At 40.2% G+C, this 21,736-nt stretch overlaps 1 protein-coding gene across 2 annotated transcripts in view; it reads right to left on the bottom strand.

Moving 5' to 3' along the window:
* Positions 1–10,992: 10,992 nt before the first annotated feature.
* Positions 10,993–21,736, bottom strand: part of hip1 (huntingtin interacting protein 1) — a 45,783-nt gene continuing 35,039 nt past the window's right edge. For both annotated transcript variants that reach the window (XM_046862690.1, XM_046862691.1), the window contains exons 19-31: positions 20,733–20,880; positions 20,454–20,540; positions 20,032–20,139; positions 19,432–19,568; positions 18,452–18,562; positions 18,296–18,354; positions 18,027–18,120; positions 17,841–17,941; positions 17,007–17,112; positions 16,786–16,909; positions 13,630–13,691; positions 13,433–13,550; positions 10,993–11,156 (exon numbers count right to left, since the gene is read on the bottom strand). In XM_046862690.1, coding sequence (XP_046718646.1) covers positions 11,146–11,156; positions 13,433–13,550; positions 13,630–13,691; positions 16,786–16,909; positions 17,007–17,112; positions 17,841–17,941; positions 18,027–18,120; positions 18,296–18,354; positions 18,452–18,562; positions 19,432–19,568; positions 20,032–20,139; positions 20,454–20,540; positions 20,733–20,880 — 1,266 coding nt within the window. In that variant the 3' untranslated portion in view covers positions 10,993–11,145. The remainder of the gene's footprint in view (positions 11,157–13,432; positions 13,551–13,629; positions 13,692–16,785; positions 16,910–17,006; positions 17,113–17,840; positions 17,942–18,026; positions 18,121–18,295; positions 18,355–18,451; positions 18,563–19,431; positions 19,569–20,031; positions 20,140–20,453; positions 20,541–20,732; positions 20,881–21,736) is intronic.

Genomic DNA, 21,736 nt, shown 5'->3' on the forward strand with positions numbered 1-21,736 from the left:
CCTTGTTTGTCGTGGTTTGTTTATAAATCAGATTTTTGCAGAGGTTGCTTCGGGCCTCGGGAATGTTTGATGTAAAATATGCACTTATTTCAACAGGTGATCGCTATAGTTGAGAATGGACGAAGACCGCGGCTGTGCTCTACTCCAGTACTGTATGTGAGGTTCTACGGGCTGTGCACTGCGTTTTCCTGTTTACAGCTGCACATCTCTCAGGCTTTGAGTTGCACTGCAGATCAGGTCTCCTAGCAACTGGGTTTCTCTCTTCTCAAGTTGCGGAGGAGTGTGTGTGTGTGTGTGTGTGTGTGTGTGTGTGTGTGTGTGTGGCGAGAGAGAATTGTCGTTATTCATTGTCTGGGTCCAGTATTTATCATGTGTACACACACACAGTTCAGAGAGTGAGGTTGTCTGACGTCTGTGGAAAGGAGTGTGGGTGATGTATTTGCTCTTTATTTCCTCGTGCCATCTGTGCAGGGTGCGAGATGAATGGTGAGGGCTCTCAGTGTTACATGTGGGATGTAAAGGCTTAGGAGGTTTTTTTTCTAGCAGACACTAAAGGATGATTGTATCCATACTTACAGCCCATTATGAAAACTCTACCTTGAGCAGTAATTACAGTGGGAAAGCTTTCAGTGAAAGCTACAACATTGGAACGCTTGCATTTGGGGATTTTCTTGCATTTTTCTGGAGAACTTCTCAGACTCTGTTAACAAGGAGCAGTGCTAAGACACTATTTTCAGATCCCTACTGAGATTTTTAGTGGGGTCATTTAGGAACATTGGCTTGTTGGAAGGTGAACCTTCATCCAAACCTGAGAAGTCAGAGGTAACAGTAGGAACTGACAAGACAACATGAAGAAACCTTGAGAGGAACCAGACTCAAACCCATTTTTTTTTTTTTTTTTTAGATTTTGAAAAGATTAGGAATCAATTGTGTAGAAAAGTCAAGCCAGACATGATTGGGTGTGTTGAAAGCTTTTTCAGTGTTCAGTCTAAGCAAAATGAGTCCGATTATAGTTCAAGTCTACATATGACTCATCTTAGATTATATACACTACAGCAAGAGCTTGGGCATAAACTAAATGTATGATAAATCTTGCCATATGAGGATATCTGCTTCATTGTAGGGATGGAACTGGTCACATGATGATCCTGGTGTAATTCCACTGCTTTACTTAAACTATTTAGACTTGTTTTTTTTTTTACAGATCATAGAATCTTGTGTTTCATGGCCTGAAAGAGGAGCCATGTTGTGTTGTGGAGAGGCATACCTGCCTTATCTGTGAGCTATTAGAATGTTCCATCAGAGTGACTTTTAGGCTCTTGGTCACCTCTGACTAAAGTTCTCCAGATTTACTTGATTTGGACCTTCAAATATACAGAAAGTTTTCAGTTCCCTTCCCCGTAACCCCTGTTCTGACACAATCCTATCTTGAAGGCCTACCATTCCTTATAACTTGTGGCTTGTCATACTTTAGTTAAGAATGATTTACGCAAGGCGTAAATCATTTCCATCAATTGAAATTAGCTGAATTCATGTGATTATTTGTAATGATTGTACAAAAGCAAGCTACAACCCAGCCATTAGGGTTGCACACGCCGGTGCACTCTTAGTGCCGGTCCCAAGCCCGGATAAATGGGGAGGGTTGTGTTAGGAAGGGCATCCAGCGTAAAACATGGCAAGTCAAATTTGCGGAGCACGAATCAGAATTTCATACCGGATTACCAACGACCGCCACAGGTATCGTTAGCCAACACGCGACCGGTGGAAATTGGGCTACTGTTGGGTGAAGGAGGAGGAGAGGAGAGAGACCTTTACAGAGACAGAAGAAAAAGGAGAAGTGTAGAAGAGTGGAGGTTACAGTTGGCACTATGACTGGTAAAGGGAGAGAGAGCTGATATGATGGAGAGGAGAAAGGTAGATATGTTGTGTGTTCAGGAGACCAAGTGGAAATAGAGTAAGGCCAGGAACATTGGAGGGGGGTATAAACTGTTCTATCATGGTGTGGATGGAAAGAGAAATGGTGTAGGGGATTCTGAAGGGAGAGTAAGTCAGAGTGTAGTGGAGGTGAAGAGAGTTTCTGATAGGGTGATGAACGTGAAGCTGGAAGTTGAAGGGGTGGTGATAAATTTCATCAGTGCCTATGCTCCACAAGTCGTTTGTGAAATGGAGGAGAAGGAAAAATTCTGGAGTGGGTCAGATGTAGTGGTAGATGGTGTACCTAGGAATAAAAGATTGGTGATTGGGGCAGACTTTAATGGGCATGTAGGTGAAGGGAACAGAGGTGATGAGGAGGTGATGGGTAGGTATGGCCTTAAAGGAGAGGAAGGTAGAAGGGCGGATGGTGGTAGATTTTGCTAAAAGAATGGAAATGGCTGTGGTGAACACTTATTTTAAGAAGAAGGAGGAGCATAGAGTGACGTATAAGAGTGGAGGAAGGTGGATTATGTTCTATGTAGAAGATGCAACCTGAATGAGATAGAGACTGTAAGGTGTTGGGGGGGGGGACAGTGTAGCTAGACAGCATTGGATGGTGGTCTATAGGATGGTTTGGAGGTGAAAAAGAAGATAAGGAGAGTGAAGACTGAAAGAATAAGATGGTGGAAACTGAAGGAGGAAGACTGTAGTGTGAGATTCAGGATTGAGGTCAAACAGGGGTTTGGTGGTGGTGAAGTGGTGCTGGATGATTGGGCAACTACTGCAGAAGTGATCAGAGAGACAGCTAGAAAGGTACTTGGTGTGACATCTGGAAATAGAAAGGAAGACTTAGAGGTGTGGTGGTGGAATGAGGAACTGCAGGAGAGCATAAGGAGAAAGGCAAAACAGAATTGGAATAGACAGAATGATGAGAAAAGTAGGCACAAGGAAATGCGGCAGCAGGTAAAGAGGGATATGGCGAAAGCCAAGGAAAAGGCATATGAGGAGCTGTATGAGAGGTTGGACACTAAGGAAGGAGAAAAGGATTTGTACCGTTTGGCCAGGCAGAGGGACCGAGCTGGGAAGGATGTGCTGCAAGTTAGAACAATAAAGGATGGAGAGGGAAATGTGTTGACTAGTGAGGAGAGTGTGTTGAGAAGATGGAGGAGTATTTTGAGCAGCTGATGAACAAGGAAAATAAAAGAGAGAGAAGGTTGGATGGTGTGGAGATGGTGGAGCAGGAAGTGAATAGGATTAGTAAGGAGGAAGTGAGAGCAGCGATTAAGAGGAGGAGAAGAGGTGGAGAAGGTGGAGGAGTTCAGGTACCTGGGGTCAACAGTGCAAAGTAATGGAGAGTGTGTTAGAGAAGTGAAGAAAAGAGTGCAGGCAGGGTGGAGTGGGTGAAGAAGAGTGATAGCAGGAGTGATTTGTGATAGAAGAGTATCTGCAAGAGTGAAATGGAAAGTTTATAGGACTGTGGTGAGACCTGCGATGTTGTATGGTTTAGAGACAGTGGCATTGAGTAAAAGACAGGAGGTGGAGCTGGAGGTAGCAGAGCTGAAGATGTTGAGGTTTTTGTTGGGAGTGACGACGATGGACAGGATTAGAAATGAGTTTATTAGAGGGACAGCGCAAGTGGGACGTTTTGGAGACAAGTTGAGGGAGGCGAGATTGAGATGGTTTGGACATGTGCAGAGGAGGGACATGGGGTATATCAGTAAAAGAATGCTGAGGATGGAGCCACCAGGAAGGAGGAAAACAGGAAGGCCAAAGAGGTTTATGGATGTGGTGAGGGAAGACATGCAGGTAGTTAGTCCGCTGTGGTGACCCCTAATGGGAAAAGAAGAAAGAAGAAAAAGAAGTACAAAAGCAAGCTACACTTTTTCTTTATGGAGTACCTGATAAGAAAATTTGGGTTATGCACATTTACAATAATTAAACAATGAAACAGGTTTTCAGTATGTTTTTGGGGTTAAGGATCTCGGATCTAAGCAGTCAGCAACCCGGTTGAGTTTTTTGGGGGCAGATCCTATAATGGTAAACAATAATCTATTAATACCCCTAAAAAATGACTGATAAAACTTGACGTGAATGTGCATTTAATGCAGTAACATGGCAACGTGACAGTTTCGACTAAGGCATAATAAGGCATTTAAAAGGACATAAGATGATGCGAGACAGCTTTAGAGTGTAACTACCGTTGTGAGTAGGTTCTATTATCTTTTGATTAATCCTTACTGTATCTAGAATAAAGGGGTAAAGGTGCTCTATACTTGTTCACATGTAGATTACAGCACAGTGAAATCCTTTCCTTGCATATCCCAGTGATGTTAGAAAGCTGGGGTCAGAGATGATACAGCGCCCCTGGAGCACAAAGGGATTAAGGGCCTTGCACAAGGGCCCAAGAGTGGCAGCTTGGTGAACCCTCGCTCTTCCAATTCCAATCCACTGAATTCAATCTGCAAGTATGTGATTTTTTTTTTTTTCATGCAACTTTAGAGGCATCACTCAACCTAAAATGCTTTTTGATATCAAATTGTGCCTTTGGCATCATATTGATTACACAGTCGTACAATTTAAAGACGTTTAAACATATTCAGGGGCTTACAAGTCAATTTCAGTTCGGCTTTCTTCTCTCCAGAAAGATAAAGTACTGCAGAGGGAATAGGCATAGGGAGCGCATGGTGCTTTGTTACACTGCAAGATCATTTCAAAGAGGCTAGTCTGCTGAAAATCAAAACCATTAGCACAGCTAGTGTTTTGTCAGACGGCAGTCTATATACGTACTGCATATTCTAGGAAGATTAAAAATTTCAAACTGAAAACCAGTGTTGGGCAGTAACGTGTTACTGTAATGAAGTTACTTTTGACAGTAACTAATACTGTAATGCATTACTTTTTTAAATAAAGTAACTCCGTCACTGTATGGTGCGGTGTCCGTTACTTTTTTAAATTAACGAATTTGGGCTGAAGTGTAGCCTACAGTCTAACCTGTTTACAGCAGCGACGCACTGTAGGATTGGTGGATGAACCACTGTAAACACGAAGACGCACTGTGGGCGTGTCTCCGTTTATTCAGGTCTGTGCAGCAGTAATGGCGAGTTGAGGCGAGAGCAAGATGAGTTTCTCAAAGTGGAAATATGCTCATTATTTCACTTTAGTTAAGTATAAAGACAAAAACTTTTAAAGCAAATGTAAGCTGTGTCTTTCTGGTTCGAAGCTCGTATCTACTGCGATAAACAGCAACCCCAATCTGTTGAAGCTCCTCCAGAAACTCCATGCCTCGATGAAGCTAGAAGCTAACCCGGTGTTCTGTTCTACATTGTTGATAGTTTTCATACTTCAGCTGTGAAAGGAACATGTTTAAGAGCTCAACACAACAGCAGAAGCCACTTTAGTGTTTGATTGTGAATATATTATTCAGCTTGTTTTGTTATTTATTTCAGAAATCCTTGTGATATATTCAGTTTGTGCTGCTCTGACTTTAATAAAATAGTGTTTAAAAATTACTTTGTGTTTGAGTCAGTTTTGTGTTTGTATGGACCATAACGCATAACAGGGCATTAATGGGAACATTAAAGAACGTTCTTTAAAAAAAGTAATTTAAAAAGTTACTTTTAACAGTAACACATTACTTTTTGGTGTAAGTAATCAACAAAGTAATTGCGTTACTTTTTGAATGAAGTAACGAGTAACTGTAACTGGCACAACACTGCTGAAAACATTATACTGGGGATAAAGCTGGAAAGGTGGTCGCATTTGTGTTATGCTATATTCCAGAATTGTTTTTTTTTTGTCCTTGATTTCCTCCCTTTTTCCAGATTTATCCCCTTTACCTGTAGTATACATGGTGTTTGAGTGTCTCACTAGTTTCTGGGATATCTCCCTGGACTACGCATGTTTGTCAAGTCAAATTCACACTGCATTTCTAAATCCTTTCCTTGGTTGTCACATTCCCTTTCTGAGAGCAAAATTCCTGTCATAGTTCATCCTATACCAAAATCGAAAAGGGAGACAAGCCTTTTTTGCTTTCAGATTTGACTCTACAAACAGTGCAACAGATAATGGAGCAAGTCAATGACATCTAATCAGAAATCCTAGCTTCACTAAGAATGATTGATAGTGGCCCTCTTTCTTCAGCATTCTCTACCTTAAAAACACTTCCCAGGGCCCACACTTCACTCCAGGCTCCCCGAATCCTCCACCTAACAGCACCCTGAGCTTCATGTGTGATGGCTTTACGTTTTCACACCAGATGATGAAAAGTAAAAAAGTGCCACTTTTGGGCCCTTGAGCAAGGCCCCTAACCCTTTGCGCTTCATGAATGCTGCATCATGGCTGATCCCAGTTTCCTAACATGACTCAGGTATGTGAGTAAAGAATTTCACTGTGATGTAATGTACATAAATGTGATAAATAAATGCATCTATTCAATTCCATAAACCTGATGTCATGGAAAGGAAATTTGTCATATTAAAACAAGATTAGAACTGAAGGGGAAAAAAAAAAAAAGTCATGAGGAAAAATCAGAGTAGAAGATCCATTTTACTGACAAAAGTAATTGGACAACTGACTTCTCCAGTCAAATGTGATTCTTCCCCAAACTGTTGGTGTGTTTAAGGCACACAGTTGTATAGGATGTCTTGGGATAGCATTACATCTTTCCTTCACTTGAGACCCAAACATGTTCCAGCATGACAAAGCGAGCTCCATGAAGATATGTTTAAATGAGTTGGAGTTGAAGATCTTGAGTGGCTGCTTATAGAGCCATAAACCCTATTGAACGCCTTACGGATGAATGTGAACGCTGACTGCACCCCCCAGGCCTCCTCACCTTACATCAGTGTCAGACTCAGCCTAGAAGAGCGTTAGTAATCACAAGTCTCCACAAGCGCACACTAAAATATTACGGAACATCTACCTAGAACAGTGGAGGCTAATATAACAGCAAATGGGGACTAAATGTGGAATGGGATGTTCAAAAAGCACTAATGAATTTTATAATCAGGTGTCCACAAACTTTTGTTCATGTAGTATTAGTTAGTTATGTAGAGTGGGCTGAGCGGTAAAGGTATATAACAAGTCAATAACTAATCAGTCATATACACCAGTTGCATAAAAATTGGGGTAAATCTTGCATTTTGCCTGAAATTATACAGATTTCATTCACTTAATGACCTTCCTGTCCCCTTAAAAACCAACTCCTGCATGATCTCTCAAAGTTTGGTCTTCACTCTACAACACCCTGTATGCTGTAATAATTTTGAACCACACCATCCATTTTGAGTCTGGTTCCTTTCAAGATGTCATGTCTCAGGAGGTTTTTCATTTCCACAAGGCCTTAGTCAGGGTGGTGAAGTCAGGTGACCAAGAACCCGATGGTCACCCTGAAAGAGCTCCAGTGTTTGTGGAGAGAGAAGAACCTTCCAGAAGAACAACCATCTCTGCAGCACTCCACCAATCAGGTCTGTATGGTAGAGTGGCCATGTGGAAGAAGGCGCATGATCGCCCGCCTGGAGTTTGTCAAAAGGCACCTGAAAGACTCTCAGACAATGAGTAACAAAAATTGAACTCTTTGGCGTGAATGCAAAGCGTCAGGTCTGGAGGAAAAGATCATCACCTGGCCAATATAAAGCATGAATATGAATATGTTATAAAGCATGGTGGTGGCAGCATCATGCTGTTGGGATGTTTTTATTTGGCAGGAATTAGGAGACTTATTAGGATCGAAGGAACGATGAATGCAGCAATGTACAGAGACGTTCTTCATAAAAACCTGCTCCAGAGTCCTCTGGCCTGGTCAGAGCCCAGACCTGAACCCGATTTAACATCTCTGGAGAGATCTGCAAATGGCTGTGTGCTGATGCTCCCCATCCAAACTGTTCTAAAGTTTTGCAAAGAAGAATGGGAGAAACTGCCCAAAAAATAGGTGTGCCAAGCTTGTAGCATCAAACTCAATAAGACATGATGCTGTAATTGGTGCCAGAGGTGCTTCAACAAATTATTGAGCAAAGGCTGTGAATACATGTGATTTTTTTTCTTTAAAATAAATTTGCAAATATTTCAAGCAAACTTCTTTCAGTATTTTTTGTCAAATTTGGGGGATGAGGCTGTAACATAAAATGTGAAAAAGTGAACAACCTCCCCACCATATAAATGCATGCAACAACAAAATAATACGTAAGCCTATTTCCTAACCGAATCAACAAATACTAGCTCAACTGGAATCAACTAACTGTAAACAAAAACTTGCTATACAACAAAACCCAATTTGATATTTTTGCTGAATCCCAATGCCGAATCGCAAGAGCTGAAACAAGCCAAAAAACCTACTACAGCAGCAGACACGCTTCCTGTCACATGACTATTTCAGGAGCAATGCAGTGAACTGTAAACTGCACCACATTTACTTTGCAGTGCACCATTATTGAAGCTTTGCCAATTTATAAGCACAGGGAATAATCTCCAGTGGTCATAAAATACACTGTAACAGGTAACATTTGGTGCTCGGGGAAGTCATATGTTTAAATCATTCTGTGTAAAGGAGCTGCTGCTGCCCTCTAGTGTTGAATGAAAAAGCAGCTACAACGTCGAGGAAAAAAAAAGCATCACGTAATTTCTCATACAGAATAAATGAAAAAGCACTTAAACTGGAGTCATTATTCAAAATCTGGCAACTGATTCAGCTCTATCATAGTCATTGTTTTGTACTGGTGGGATACTGGTAGGGATCTGGGTTGTATTCTGGGGAACGCTGGATGTGAAAACAGAATGCTGGTGGGACGTATTTTGTACTGGGACCACCATTCCCAAAGACATTTCCACCTGAAGGCCTTAGCCGGTCCACATAGTATCAGGTACACAATATGGACAAAAGTTTGTGGACACAATCATGTGCTTTTTGAACATCACGTTCCACATTTAAAATCTCTGCTGTTATAACCTCCATTCATCTGGGAAAATGTTCCACTAAAGTTTGAAGCTTCGAGTTTGAGTAGCATGAGGAGGCCTGGGGTGCGGGCAGTGCTCCAATTCATTTCACTAGGGTTGAGGTCAGAGCTCTACAGCAGGCCACTCAAGATCACAAGGAGGCCAACAGGGCTTATGGTTTTAACACAATACTATATTTATTATAGAAGAAAAAAAAAAGAAAGAAAAGAAATAAAAACAGTTTAGTACATCATACAAAGATATTGTCCAAAAAAAATGTTACTGAGTATCATATATCATCTGACTGGCTAAAGTGAGAGGCAGTTGGAAGGCTGGTAAGACTAGAAGACATGAAGTAAAACACAGGGTGAGCCATGAAAACAGAGCGGCCGTGTCAATAAACGGTTTAAATTAAATACCCAGTGTTACAACTTAGAAAACAAAAACGGTGAAAGCAGTGCAACGAGACGGGGTGAAGGTGTTAAAAGACAGGAACACGTTTTGGGTTTTCTCAATTAAATTCTCTCTTACATACACACACGGTCGTTTCATACCCGATATTAGTAGAACAGCGCCGTCACATGCATTTAGAGCGCTCTATATGAACATTTGCTAACGTCAAATGAACCCATGTTTGCCTGCTTCCTTTCATGATGAGGGAGGCTGAGGTAATTAAAAACTGCCTGCAAGGACATGACACTATTCAATATTGAAGCCAGGGGGTTTAAGGGGCCAGTTTTAGGCTGTGCTCATAAAACAGTGGTGGTCTACAAGGCTATCTGGTCTAGATTGCTTTAGCAAAAGGGGGGCTGGTACATCCTTATAAATCACAAGCCTCCTTTGTTTTTTTGTTTTTTTTTAACGTTCAACCGTATCCCTTTTCTTTTCCTTGTGTCCTCTCTCTTTCTGGACCATACAGTTAGAGAAAATTGTGCTGGAAGCTCCAAATTTCAATAATAAAACATCAAGAACGACAATAACGGTCGACAAGTATTTCCCATAAGGCATCACCCAACCAAGCTACCAAACCGTTACACCACCAGTCCGTTAAAGGTTTATTTAGGGAATGTGAACTTTAACCTGTTGGAAGGCACAGATGTCTCTCCTCGTGTGTGCTGACCTCCTGCTCGGAGAAGTGAGTACGAAAAAAGTCCACACACACAAACCCGGTGGTTCTAACTCATCGATCAGAGTGTGAATAGAAGCTACAAGCAGCGATACTCATGTCGTCTAAGGGCACCAGAGGAAAACAGTCACCCAATGAGAACGCAGCGATAAGAACAGAGCTCGGTGTCCAAGGTTGCTCTGAGTCAAACGTCCTCCATTTGCAGCAGAGGGTCATAAAAAAAAGTCAATTTGTGTTCAGCCATGGACATGAAATCAGATGAAATGCGCTGTGGCTGACGTCGTTGCTGACTGATCACCTGTACATAGAACTCGTTTCCTGTTTACTGAATGAAAAATTTTACAGTTAAAAGCCCCATCAGGCGATAAAAAAAACTACTACTGAGGAGGCAGGATTAAAAAACTAGCAATTGAAAAAAACACTGCTCATACGTACACACGGAGGACGTAAGACAGGGAGACGTTTAGTTTAGTTCGGTTTTCAGACAGTAGCTAGTGTTAGTGTGGAGGGAAGCCTTTCTCTTGGGGCGATCACCCACTCAGTCAGCTCAGACTCCACAGCAGAGCGGCTGTAGGAAGGAGGGCTGGCAGGGGACAGTTCAGAGAAGACTCAGCAGCTTGTTTGATGGGAGTGTGTGTGTGTGTGTGTGTGTGTGTGTGTGTGTGTGTGTGTGTCCACAAAGTGTGGAAGGAGTTCGGAAAGAGGTGGTGGAAGTCACACAATGCTGCCGCCTGGGAAGTGGGCGATCCGGAAGCTCGCAGCACACTGTCAGTAATTCCTGCTCGCCTCGCGTGACGTACTATATGCCATCCTGGAATGGTGAAGGGGAGGTGGTGGGTAAAGGTGTGGGGCGGGAGCTGACATGTCAGTAACGGTGCAGTTTTCTGTCTGCCCACTGGGGGGAGCTCCAAACACGTTGAAAGCTGCCTTTAGGGCTTCATCCTCCTCTCGAGGTGACATTGTCTCCTCTATTGCTCATCCTGCAAGAGTCCTTCCTTCGCAGACAGGAGGAGGAAACCATGTTATAGTAAAAAAGCACCTTTTTATTTGGCTTTTCATTCATTATTAAAGGATAAAAGGTCTGAAGACAGTGAAGAAGAAAAAAAGGGTGAGAAACACGTGAGTGCCAGTGCGCAGGCACATGCCCAGTCCGGGCTACGACACGGGGACACGCCTCATCCTGTTCCTATGGAGACAAAAGAAAGAGAATATAGACATTAGCATGTGCCTTCATGCTCCATTACACACTCAATTAAATAGGCGTTCTTCACTTCTCGCTTCGTTCTTATCGCGAATTTCGCATCGACCCCAATCATTCGAGCTGACCGCCGTCGGTCCTTAACATTGTTAGACTCCACAATGGTGTTGCCATAGCAACCAAAAAAAAAGGGGCGATGCATTTTTCGTTAGTTTTGGCAAATAAACCATCCGAGACTGTTATAAGTTGTTTACATCAGTTATGATGCACACAATAAATAATTTATTAAAATCATACCAAAGTTTATGGATTTTTTTTATTTGTTGCATATTAGCTATTTCGAAAAAGCTATTCAAAATCCTTATTCCAGGGTGTACATCCAAACTGTTCGGTATATTCCAGACCTCACATGCTGTTATTTGACTAATTCAGGATTGGGATTATTGATCTCTCGGCTGGTTTATATTCCTGCATTAGGGTGTCGTGCACTAGCACTTACAATGAGTGAAGAGTTTGCAGTTATATGGGAATATGAGTTTGTCCTTAAGGGTAGTGATCGTCAACCTCAGGGAACCATTTTCAGCAAGACTATATATTTTTTTTTTTTAAGTCTATGGGGGAATGTTACTCACCACAATGCAAAATCAGAGTTTAATTTAACATTCCATAGAAAAAAAAAAATGTGGGGGAAAACAAGTGTGGGAAAGCTGACAAACAGTATTGTTTTTTTTTTTTAAACACACCACAGAATCTGCAAATCATTCAAATGGGAATAAAATAAAATGAGGTTTATGCTGAGGGGATCCACAGCAATGCACCACAGAATTTACAGATAAAAATCATGAAATCTAAAGACAAAGCACAATAATGTGTTTCAATGGTATGAAATGATCGGTGGTGGACAAAGTACACAAACCACGTACTTGGGTTGAAAAAGAGACACTCGGTAAAATATTACTAAAGAAAAAAATGTCCCTTTAAACTTTCATTAAGTAAAAGTACAAAAGTATTTGTCTTCAAACGTACTTAAGCATCCAATACATGATTTATTACAGAGTTTGGAGTATGTTCCATCATTTATTCCTCTCTGAATGTTCTGCTTGCTGTTGAACTGCTGCTGAACTGTATGACTGTGATCAGAAGATACAACCAAGCGTAGATCAAAACAACTTCAAAACAGAGCGCGCGCTCGACCCTGATTGGTGTCTTGCTGTGTGGACCAGTTAAGTTTTTATCAGCAGAAAAAGAAAAAAAAAGGAACGAGTGATTTCGCAAAATGTGGTTGAGTAAAAAAAGTAAGATTTTTGACTTTGAAATGTAGTGGAGTTAAAATCGTCCCAAATACAAATACTTCAGTACAGATACCTGAAAAGGCTCTTTAAATACAGTAAGGAATTACTTTACTTCGTTACTGTGAACTGCTGGAAATGCGAAATGGAAGCCAAGCCAAATGAGAATTTGGTTCCGGAAAGGGTGTGGGAAGTAGTGTTTTAATACAACCACACACTGATGTGTTTTCACCCTGTGTTCAGCAATCCCAAACAGTTCATGTATTGAAACACTAATTGCACAACTCTTGCATCACAGATTGATTAATGCTTCTGTTTTTTAGTTGCTAGGGTTATATTTGTGTGTCCTTTTGTCAGTCACTGAAGAAAAAAAAGGAACGAGTGATTTCGCAAAATGTGGTTGAGTAAAAAAAGTAAGATTTTTGACTTTGAAATGTAGTGGAGTTAAAATCGTCCCAAATACAAATACTTCAGTACAGATACCTGAAAAGGCTCTTTAAATACAGTAAGGAATTACTTTACTTCGTTACTGTGAACTGCTGGAAATGCGAAATGGAAGCCAAGCCAAATGAGAATTTGGTTCCGGAAAGGGTGTGGGAAGTAGTGTTTTAATACAACCACACACTGATGTGTTTTCACCCTGTGTTCAGCAATCCCAAACAGTTCATGTATTGAAACACCCCTAATTGCACAACTCTTGCATCACAGATTGATTAATGCTTCTGTTTTTTTTAGTTGCTAGGGTTATATTTGTGTGTCCTTTTTGTCAGTCACTGAAGAAAAAAAAAAGGAAGTAACCCTGCAAGATTACATTTGCTAATAATGAATTACAGCCTGTAAAAATTCTCCAATAATCGTCTACTAATTTATAAGACCTGACGAGCTTGGAGTGGTAAATACTCGTACTCTAATCTATATGCAGATCTCTGGCTTGAGTGGCACTGAAACGTTACGAATTTCGATTACGGCATTTACCTTCCTGTTCCTCTCCCCAACCCTCAGCTACACCAGCCAACTCGTAGTGCTTCTTCCTCAGCTCACCGAGACGCTCACGCTCCTTCTGAAGCTGTGTCTCCAGCTCTAACACGCGCACCTGCAGGATGCACGAGCGACAGTAAGGCCGAGCGCGTGTTCACACAAATACACATATTATCAGAAATACACAGAGATACCTGCGAGTCCATCTCCTTCCTCTTGATCTGTGTAAGTGTCATACTGGTGAAATCCATAGTGTCTGAAATGACAAAGAAAGAGAGAAAAGAGAGAGAGAGAGAGAGAGAGAGAGAGAGAGAGAGAGAGAGAGAGAGAGAGAGGCCACAGGCACATTTGTATTAGATTTAAAATGTGACATCAGCTACATGATCTACATAAACACATTACCACTGATGATACTGATCGATTCTGTGGTTAGATGCTCAACCTGAAATGCTTTGCGTACGAACCTAAAACTTCAGAGAGCAGAGAGCGTGACAATAATAAGGCATTTTCCCTATTATTACCTGTTAATTTTTCACTCTGCTGCAGCTCTATCTCGAATGACAAACTGTGATACTGAAGGCAAACTGGCTGGTTACTGCAAAGAGCCATAGATTTGCTTTAATATATCCAATACTTGTTGTTTGTGAAAGAGATTCTTCTTTTTATTGGTGTAGCACTTCCAACAATGAACACTGTTTTAAAGCAGCTTTACAGAGGTAAAGCAGTAATAAAAGAATGTATACGCTTGTTCCTTATTTAATATCGCAAGTTTCTCTCTGTATGATTGAGCCAGCAGTGACTATGACGAGGAAAAACTCCCCGAGATGGCATGGGAAAGAAACCAGGGTCGAAAGGGAACCAGTCTTTATCTGGGTGGCACCAAAAATCCGTTAAAAGCCGTTTAAAATGCAACCTGTGGCTTAAAGGATCCTGAGACATTGTAGTAGACTGTTCACATTAACTACAGTCTGAACAAGCTATATTTCATTACAGGACTAAGTTCCAGGAAAATCTGCCAGCATCATGACTGTTGCATTACACGTCAATACTCGATCAGAACCAGCCGACAGTCATGGCTTTGTTAAAATTTATAAATTTGTGTTCAAATTCGCCGGTTCACCACTGTTTCTTCCTTGGACCATTTTTAGACAGATACTGAGCTCTGCACACTGGGAACATCCCACAAGAGATGTGGTTTTTGGAAATCTCCGACCCAGTCGTCTAGCCTTTACACTTACCCATTGTTCCTGCTTCTAACAGATCAACTTTGAGGACAAAATGTTCACCTGCTACCGAATATACAGTCATGGCCAAAATTGTTGGCACCCCTGCAATTTTTCAAGAAAATCAAATATTTCTCACAGAAAAGTATTGCATTAACACATGTTCTGCTATACACGTTTATTCCCTTTGCGTGTATTGGAACAAAACAAAAAAAGGGAAAAAAAAAAAGCACATTTGACATAATGTCACACAAAACTCCAAAAATGGGCTGGACAAAATTGTTGGCACCCTTAACTTAATATTTGGTTGCACACCCTTTGGAAAAATTAACTGAAATCAGTCACTTTCTATAACCATTACTAAGTTTCTTACACCTCTCACCCAGAAGTTTGGACCACTCTTCCTTTGCAAACTGCTCCAGGTCTCATATTGGAAGGGTGCCTTTTGTCATTAGCAATTTTAAGATCTCTCCACAGGTGTTTAATGGGATTTAGATCTGGACTCATTGCTGGCCACTTCAATACTCTCCAGCACTTTTTTGCCATCCATTTCTGGGTGCTTTTTGAAGTATGTTTGGGGTCATTGTCCTGCTGGAAGATCCAAGATCTCGGATGCAAACCCAGCTTTCTGACACTGAGCCCTACACTACGCCCCAAAATCCTTTGGTAACACTCAGATTTCATGATGCCTTGCACACACTCAAGGCACCCAGTGCCAGAGGCAGCAAAACAACCCCAAAACATCTTTGAACCTCCACCATATTTGACTGTAGGTACTGTGTTCTTTTTTTTGTAGGCCCCATTCCATTTTTGGTAAACAGTAGAATGATGTGCTTTACCAAAAAGCTCTATCTTGGTCTCATCTGTCCACAAGACATTTTCCAAGAAGGATTTTGGCTTACTCAACTACATTTTGGCAAACTGTAGTCTTGCTTTTTTATGTCTCGGTGTCAGCAGTGGGGTCCTCCTGGGTCTCCTGCCATAGCGTTTTATTTCATTTAAATGTCGATGGATAGTTCGCGCTGACACTGATGCTCCCTGAGCCTGCAGGACAGCTTGAATTTCTTTGGAACTTGTTTGGGGCTGCTTATCCACCATCCGGACTATCCTGCGTTGCAACCTTTCATAAATTTTTCTCTTCCATCCATGCTCAGGGAGATTAGCTACAGTGCCATGGGTTGCAAACTTCTTGATAATGTTGCGCACTGTGGACAAAGGCAAATTTAGATCTCTGGAGATTGACTTGTAACCTTGAGATTGTTGATATTTTTCCACAGTTTTGGTCCTCACACAGTTCTCTTCTGCTCTTTCTGTTGTCCAGGCTTAGTGTGGCACACACATTGCAAGACTAAGTGAACTTCTCTCCTTTTTATCTGCTTTCAGGTGTGATGTTTATATTGCCCACACTTGTTACTTGCCCCAGGTGCGTTTAATGGAGCATCACATCCTTGAAACAATCTTATTTATCCACATTTTTTAAAGGGTGCCATTAATTTTGTCCAGCCCATTTGGACCCAAGTTTGTGTGACATTATGTCGAATTTGCTTTTTTTCCTCCCTTTTTTTGTTTTGTTTCAATACACACAAAGGGAATAAACATGTGTAAAGCAAAACATGTGTTAATGCAATACTTTTCTGTGAGAAATATTTGATTATCTGAAAAAATTCCAGGGGTGCCAACAATTTTGGCCATGACTGTATACCACACACTAACAGGGGCCATGATGAAGAGATAATCAGTGTTATTCACTTCACCAGTCATACTGTTATAATGTCAATGTTATGCCTGTTGGTCGTGTACTTTTTAATAATTAAAAAAAAACAAGTTTATGGACCAACACTACATCAGGTGCCAGAAATGTATGAACAGAGAAACCTTTACTACACCATTTGTAATTTTCCGTTTAGGACTAATAAAATAAGCTCTCAAATAGTTACTCATGTACAATTTATGTGGAAAACTACCTCCGTTACTGCATACTTATTGTTTGTTTACGGACTGTAGATCCCAATGTTATTAAATGCCTCGAGGACCATGTGGAACAGCAGAGTGAGTGTGCATGTGCAGTGCGTGACCAAAAACCCCTCGCCCCACCCACCGCATGTGTAAATACTCGCACACACTCACGAGTTTCTTCAATTTGGGATTTTCCAGACTTGGTGGATGCTACAACGCCTGCAGTTGCTTGAGTGACTCCTCTGGATGCCTGCTGCAGACGAGCGAGGTTGAGATTGTCCTTGTCTGCCTTCACCTAAGAGTGTCATTGGGATAAAGATAACAGTTTATTACACTTGCTTTGAATGTAATGTTATATCAGATAATTTACCAAATTCGGTACTTCAGAGGACCTTCGATGCAGCTACGAGCTGAGCCGTACTGGCCGCTATCTCATGTGAGCACACCATCAGCTCCTCGAATTTGCCTTTGCCTTGGACCACTAGATCAGCTGCATCACTGCAGACACACAAACACAAACCTGTTGTGATGGAAAAACTTTGCCTGTGGGGCAAAACTCACACACACATCCAGGTGGAAAGTGATGAGTACCTTTATTCATGTTACTGTAACGGTAGTTTTCTTTCCCCCGTACTTCTACTTTTTAAAGTAGTTTTTAAAATCTGTATTTTTTTTTTTTTTACTTAAGTATATTTTGTTCAAAGTATTGTACTCAACTACATTTTAAATCATATCCATTACTAGGTAACAAATAAATAAATAAAAATTGTAAGGGAAAAAAAAATAATAATAATTGCACCTTGGAAAATACTGCACTGATGATGGACAGAAAAAAAAAAACGTGTTAAAAGATGGGCGGGACACAAAATGCCGTCGAATGGAAAGTTGTTCAATGCTTGTGCTCACTGTCGGAATTTCTCTCATTATCATAACTGACATACTAACAGGGGATTTTTTTTTTGTCATAACTCACATTAGACTCAAGTCATGGACTGCAGTGTTTGTTTTATTTGTATTTTTTTGTTATTGCACTTAAACTTATAATGGTGCTCCAATTAAAAACAACTAGTTTGAGATTTCTATCCCTGTAATCTTTTACTCGAGTAGATTTTAGACCGGTAACTTTACTCGTACTTACGTAAAATGTAATTAAACTCACAGTACTTTTACTTGAGTAAAATCTTTTATTACTCGATCCACCTCTGCACACATCACAACAAACTTACACCATCACAGTGGCTCCCCAGCCCACAGCCTTTGAAGCGGAGATGAGGCCTTCAGTCCAGCGGGAGTTCTTAGCGTAGAATTCTTTTATAGTTGCTGCACCCTAAAAGTGGGAACAGTTTATCAGAAGTGTACAAAGTCGTCCAATCTGCTGTGGCATTATACCAATCAAAAAGTCTTCCACTCACTCTGCCACTTTCAACAATGTCACGCTGCAGGTCTTTAGACGCCAGCACCAGCACTTTAATAGCCTGCATGAGATCTGTGCAGGAAGCCAGAATCCTACAGGATGTGACCATACACAGTGAGTTTACGCTAAAATGGCTATTTTTAACTGTATTTTTTTTTTCCGACCAGCCAAGATGAATAACACACAGAAACCACTTTAGGGGTGAATAAAAAAAAAAGGGTAGAAACAGCTAGAATATCGATTTTATGTCACTTGGTTGCGTGTTACCTTTCATTCACTTCCATTTTTATACCAGAGTCAACTTCTCGGGATTTGTTCAGCATTTCCTGTTAAAGCGTGAGAGGAGGATTTCAGAAAAAAACACGACTTGTTTTACTGTGGTTAATTGATCATGGTACATTCAGTCACTGATGACAAGCTCACCTCTATCCTACAGACAGCAGACTCCACAGCAGCTGAAGTGGATGCCATCTCCTGCTCCACCAGATCTCCAAGCTCTCCCTGCTGTAGCTCCAAACCCCGCGGCCGTAACTTCTAGTCTCGCATGGGGGGGGGTAAACAAGATGCTCATGAGAAAAAGAGGAAAGACTATGACTGTTTATCTCTGCACATATTGTGATTTTTAAAGCTACCTGCAACGTACAATTAAAAACAAGGACATGACGTCCTCTACCTCTGAACAGGAACAAACCAAGAAAATGGCCCTAAACTAAAAATTCCTATTCTTCTTCAAATCTCAAAATGATGTCAAATCGACATGGCTGTACTCAATATCAGTAGTGTACCACGTATCACTGCTGCTATGTGCATATAGCGTATCACAATGCTACAGAAGCCGAGCCGTTTACTGAGAGTCACATAGAATATAGATTAACATGGCAGAGGTAGAGCTGCATCTTCCTGGTGGACAGAACAGGAAAAGAAAGTCTGATTTATTTATTTATTTGCACTACAAAGGCCTGTTTGTGAAAGTTCAGAAGTCACTTAAGTAAATTTATGATTTGCTGTCTGAGCCAAAGTATAAAAGTGAACTATTTGTACCATATCAAATTTAATTGAATTACTTCCTTTGCATCACATTGTGTTCAATCATTATATATATATATATATATATATATATATATATATATATATATATATATATATATATATATATATATATATATATATATATATATATACACACACACACACATACATACATACTATCAAATGATTATATAAATTATTATAAATTAATATAATTTATGAATCAAATGATTCACTGCATGGTATATTTTTGATCTTAGTAATATCAGAAATGCCCTTTTTTTTTTTTTTTTTACATCTTGAAAACTAAGCAGTGGTTTGGTTCAGTTGCTGAGAGAGTCCACCGAGTTTGTAAGGCGTGAGCAGGTATTTACCTGCGCCGTGTCCAGCACATTGCACAAAGCTTCTTTGAGTCCACCGCTGCCTGCTGAAGCCAGAGAATCCTGATCCTTCAGCTGAACCATCAGAGCCAGCGCCTCAGTTCCACACAACTTCACAAAACATGTTAGCGCTGCTCGCAAACATAGATGAACACGAGGGAAAATATATTATAATACATGAAAAAATATTATATTATGAATATTAAGATATTAAAATGGAATATTATAATAAAAGACAATAGTGAAAGAGAGATTTAAAGAGAACAGAGTAAAGCAGAGCATACAAACAACAGAACAGACGTTTTTTTCTTTAGTACACACCCAGATTACATCATGGACGACTTAATGATTTTAAAAGCGTGTGGGATTTGGACACTTCCATTAATAACCGCACAATCAATTAGAAAGCGAGTTCCATTAATACAGTGTGCAAACTTGATTCTATATATTATGTTTACTGCGAAACATAACATGCACGGCCACAAGCTTTTCTTTTGTTAGCGTTTTCAGTCTTCCATGTTGTTAAATTAATCTCTTAAATATCACCAGGTTATAATTGAATCCTGTAAATTAGTCTCCGTCGCTTTCACTCACCGTCGGCTTGTTCCACGGACACCATGTGGGCAGTGGCACTTCCTTGCACAATAGTATCACCCACCAGGTGGGCTAGCTGAGCCACAGCCCGCACCAGCTCAGACACATCTATTATACACAATTGGCCAAGCAAACTTCAGAAAATTCATGCGTTTAATATTATTTAACATAACCAGTAAATTACACTCTTAATCCTGAATATTACAAACACTAGTTATTCATGTTTTAAGCCTCTACCTTTCATGAAATTACATGAAACTGCATTTTGATGAAGATCAAACATACATATATATATATACACACATTATATATATATATATATATACATATACATATACATATATATATACATATACATATATATATATATATATATATATATATATATATATATATATATATATATATATACAACAACTTACCTGTGTTATCAGATATAAAGCTATCCTTGGCTGTCTGTAATCTGTCCACACATTCTAAAGCAGTCTGGCACCTGCATATAAGATATTCTACACAGAAGGAGATTGAAAAGTCAATGAATGTGTTAATTTTTTTTTGTTTGGTTTTTTTTTTGTAATTTTTGTATTATTACACATTTGATATATTTCTGAGCAGAAATGGAAGCACTTGAGGAAGCGACAGGCTTAAGTACTACTTTAAAAGTAAAGGTTGAAATATTTTGATGTGTGTGACGTTCTAACCGGCTGAGCTGGTGCAGCTTATGTGTGCAGGTTCATCCAGCTGGGCCAAACTGTCCTGCACGACCCTCTCGGCCTCCTCCAGTGCCGCCCTAAGAGCCGCCCAGCGGACAGAAACGATCTCGCTCTCCAGTGCCTGTTCACGACTTTCCTACAGACACACAGAAAAGACTGACCTCAAAAAACTGGCCAAATCTATGCTTCCTGTGGCAAACAAACTTCACATATACAATCGTGTGATAAAAGGAAGTGCTCCCTATTTAAATTCTATGGCTTTACATATAAGAGCATAAAAATATCTTGAAATTATTTAAATAGAACCTCAAATGAACAACACGACATATTTCAGTCATTACAGTATTTGTTTTACACAAATAAACCAAGATTAAAAAGCCATATGTGAAAAGCTAAGTACACCTTTACTGCTTCCTTGAGATTTAAGAAGCTAAGTAGCAGCCTGGTGCTGCTAATCAAATGCCCACGATTATCTTACAATCAGCAAGTGTGTGGCCACCTCTATAACAGCCCAATTGTTAGCAGTGTACTGGATTTGTACATTCAGTTGTGTGCTAAACAGCAGTCTTATAGAAGGAATTGTTGCTGGCCATCATTCTCTGAAGGGTTTTAAGGCCATTTTAAAAAAGTCAACAGTTTAATTCAATTCATTTTTATTTGTATCGCGCTTTTAGCAATAAGCATTGTCTCAAAGCAGCTTTACGCAGATATTAAAATGGAATATTAGTCACAAGAGCAAAACATTCAAGTTGCCAATCTTCCACAGAAAGGATGTCCCAGCAAATTCTCCTCAATGTCAGACTGTAGAATGCTCAGATAATTTGCGAAAAACCAAGTTACATCTTCGGACTGTACAAACCTCAGGTAGCAATTAAAATGACAGAATGACAGAGCAATCAGAAAAAGACTGAACAAAGGTGAAAGCCGTTTTTTTCCTAAATATTATAATTATTATATATATATATATATATATATATATATATATATATATA

This window comes from Silurus meridionalis, chromosome 12 (genome assembly GCF_014805685.1).
Source record: "Silurus meridionalis isolate SWU-2019-XX chromosome 12, ASM1480568v1, whole genome shotgun sequence".
Lineage (NCBI taxonomy): Eukaryota > Metazoa > Chordata > Actinopteri > Siluriformes > Siluridae > Silurus > Silurus meridionalis.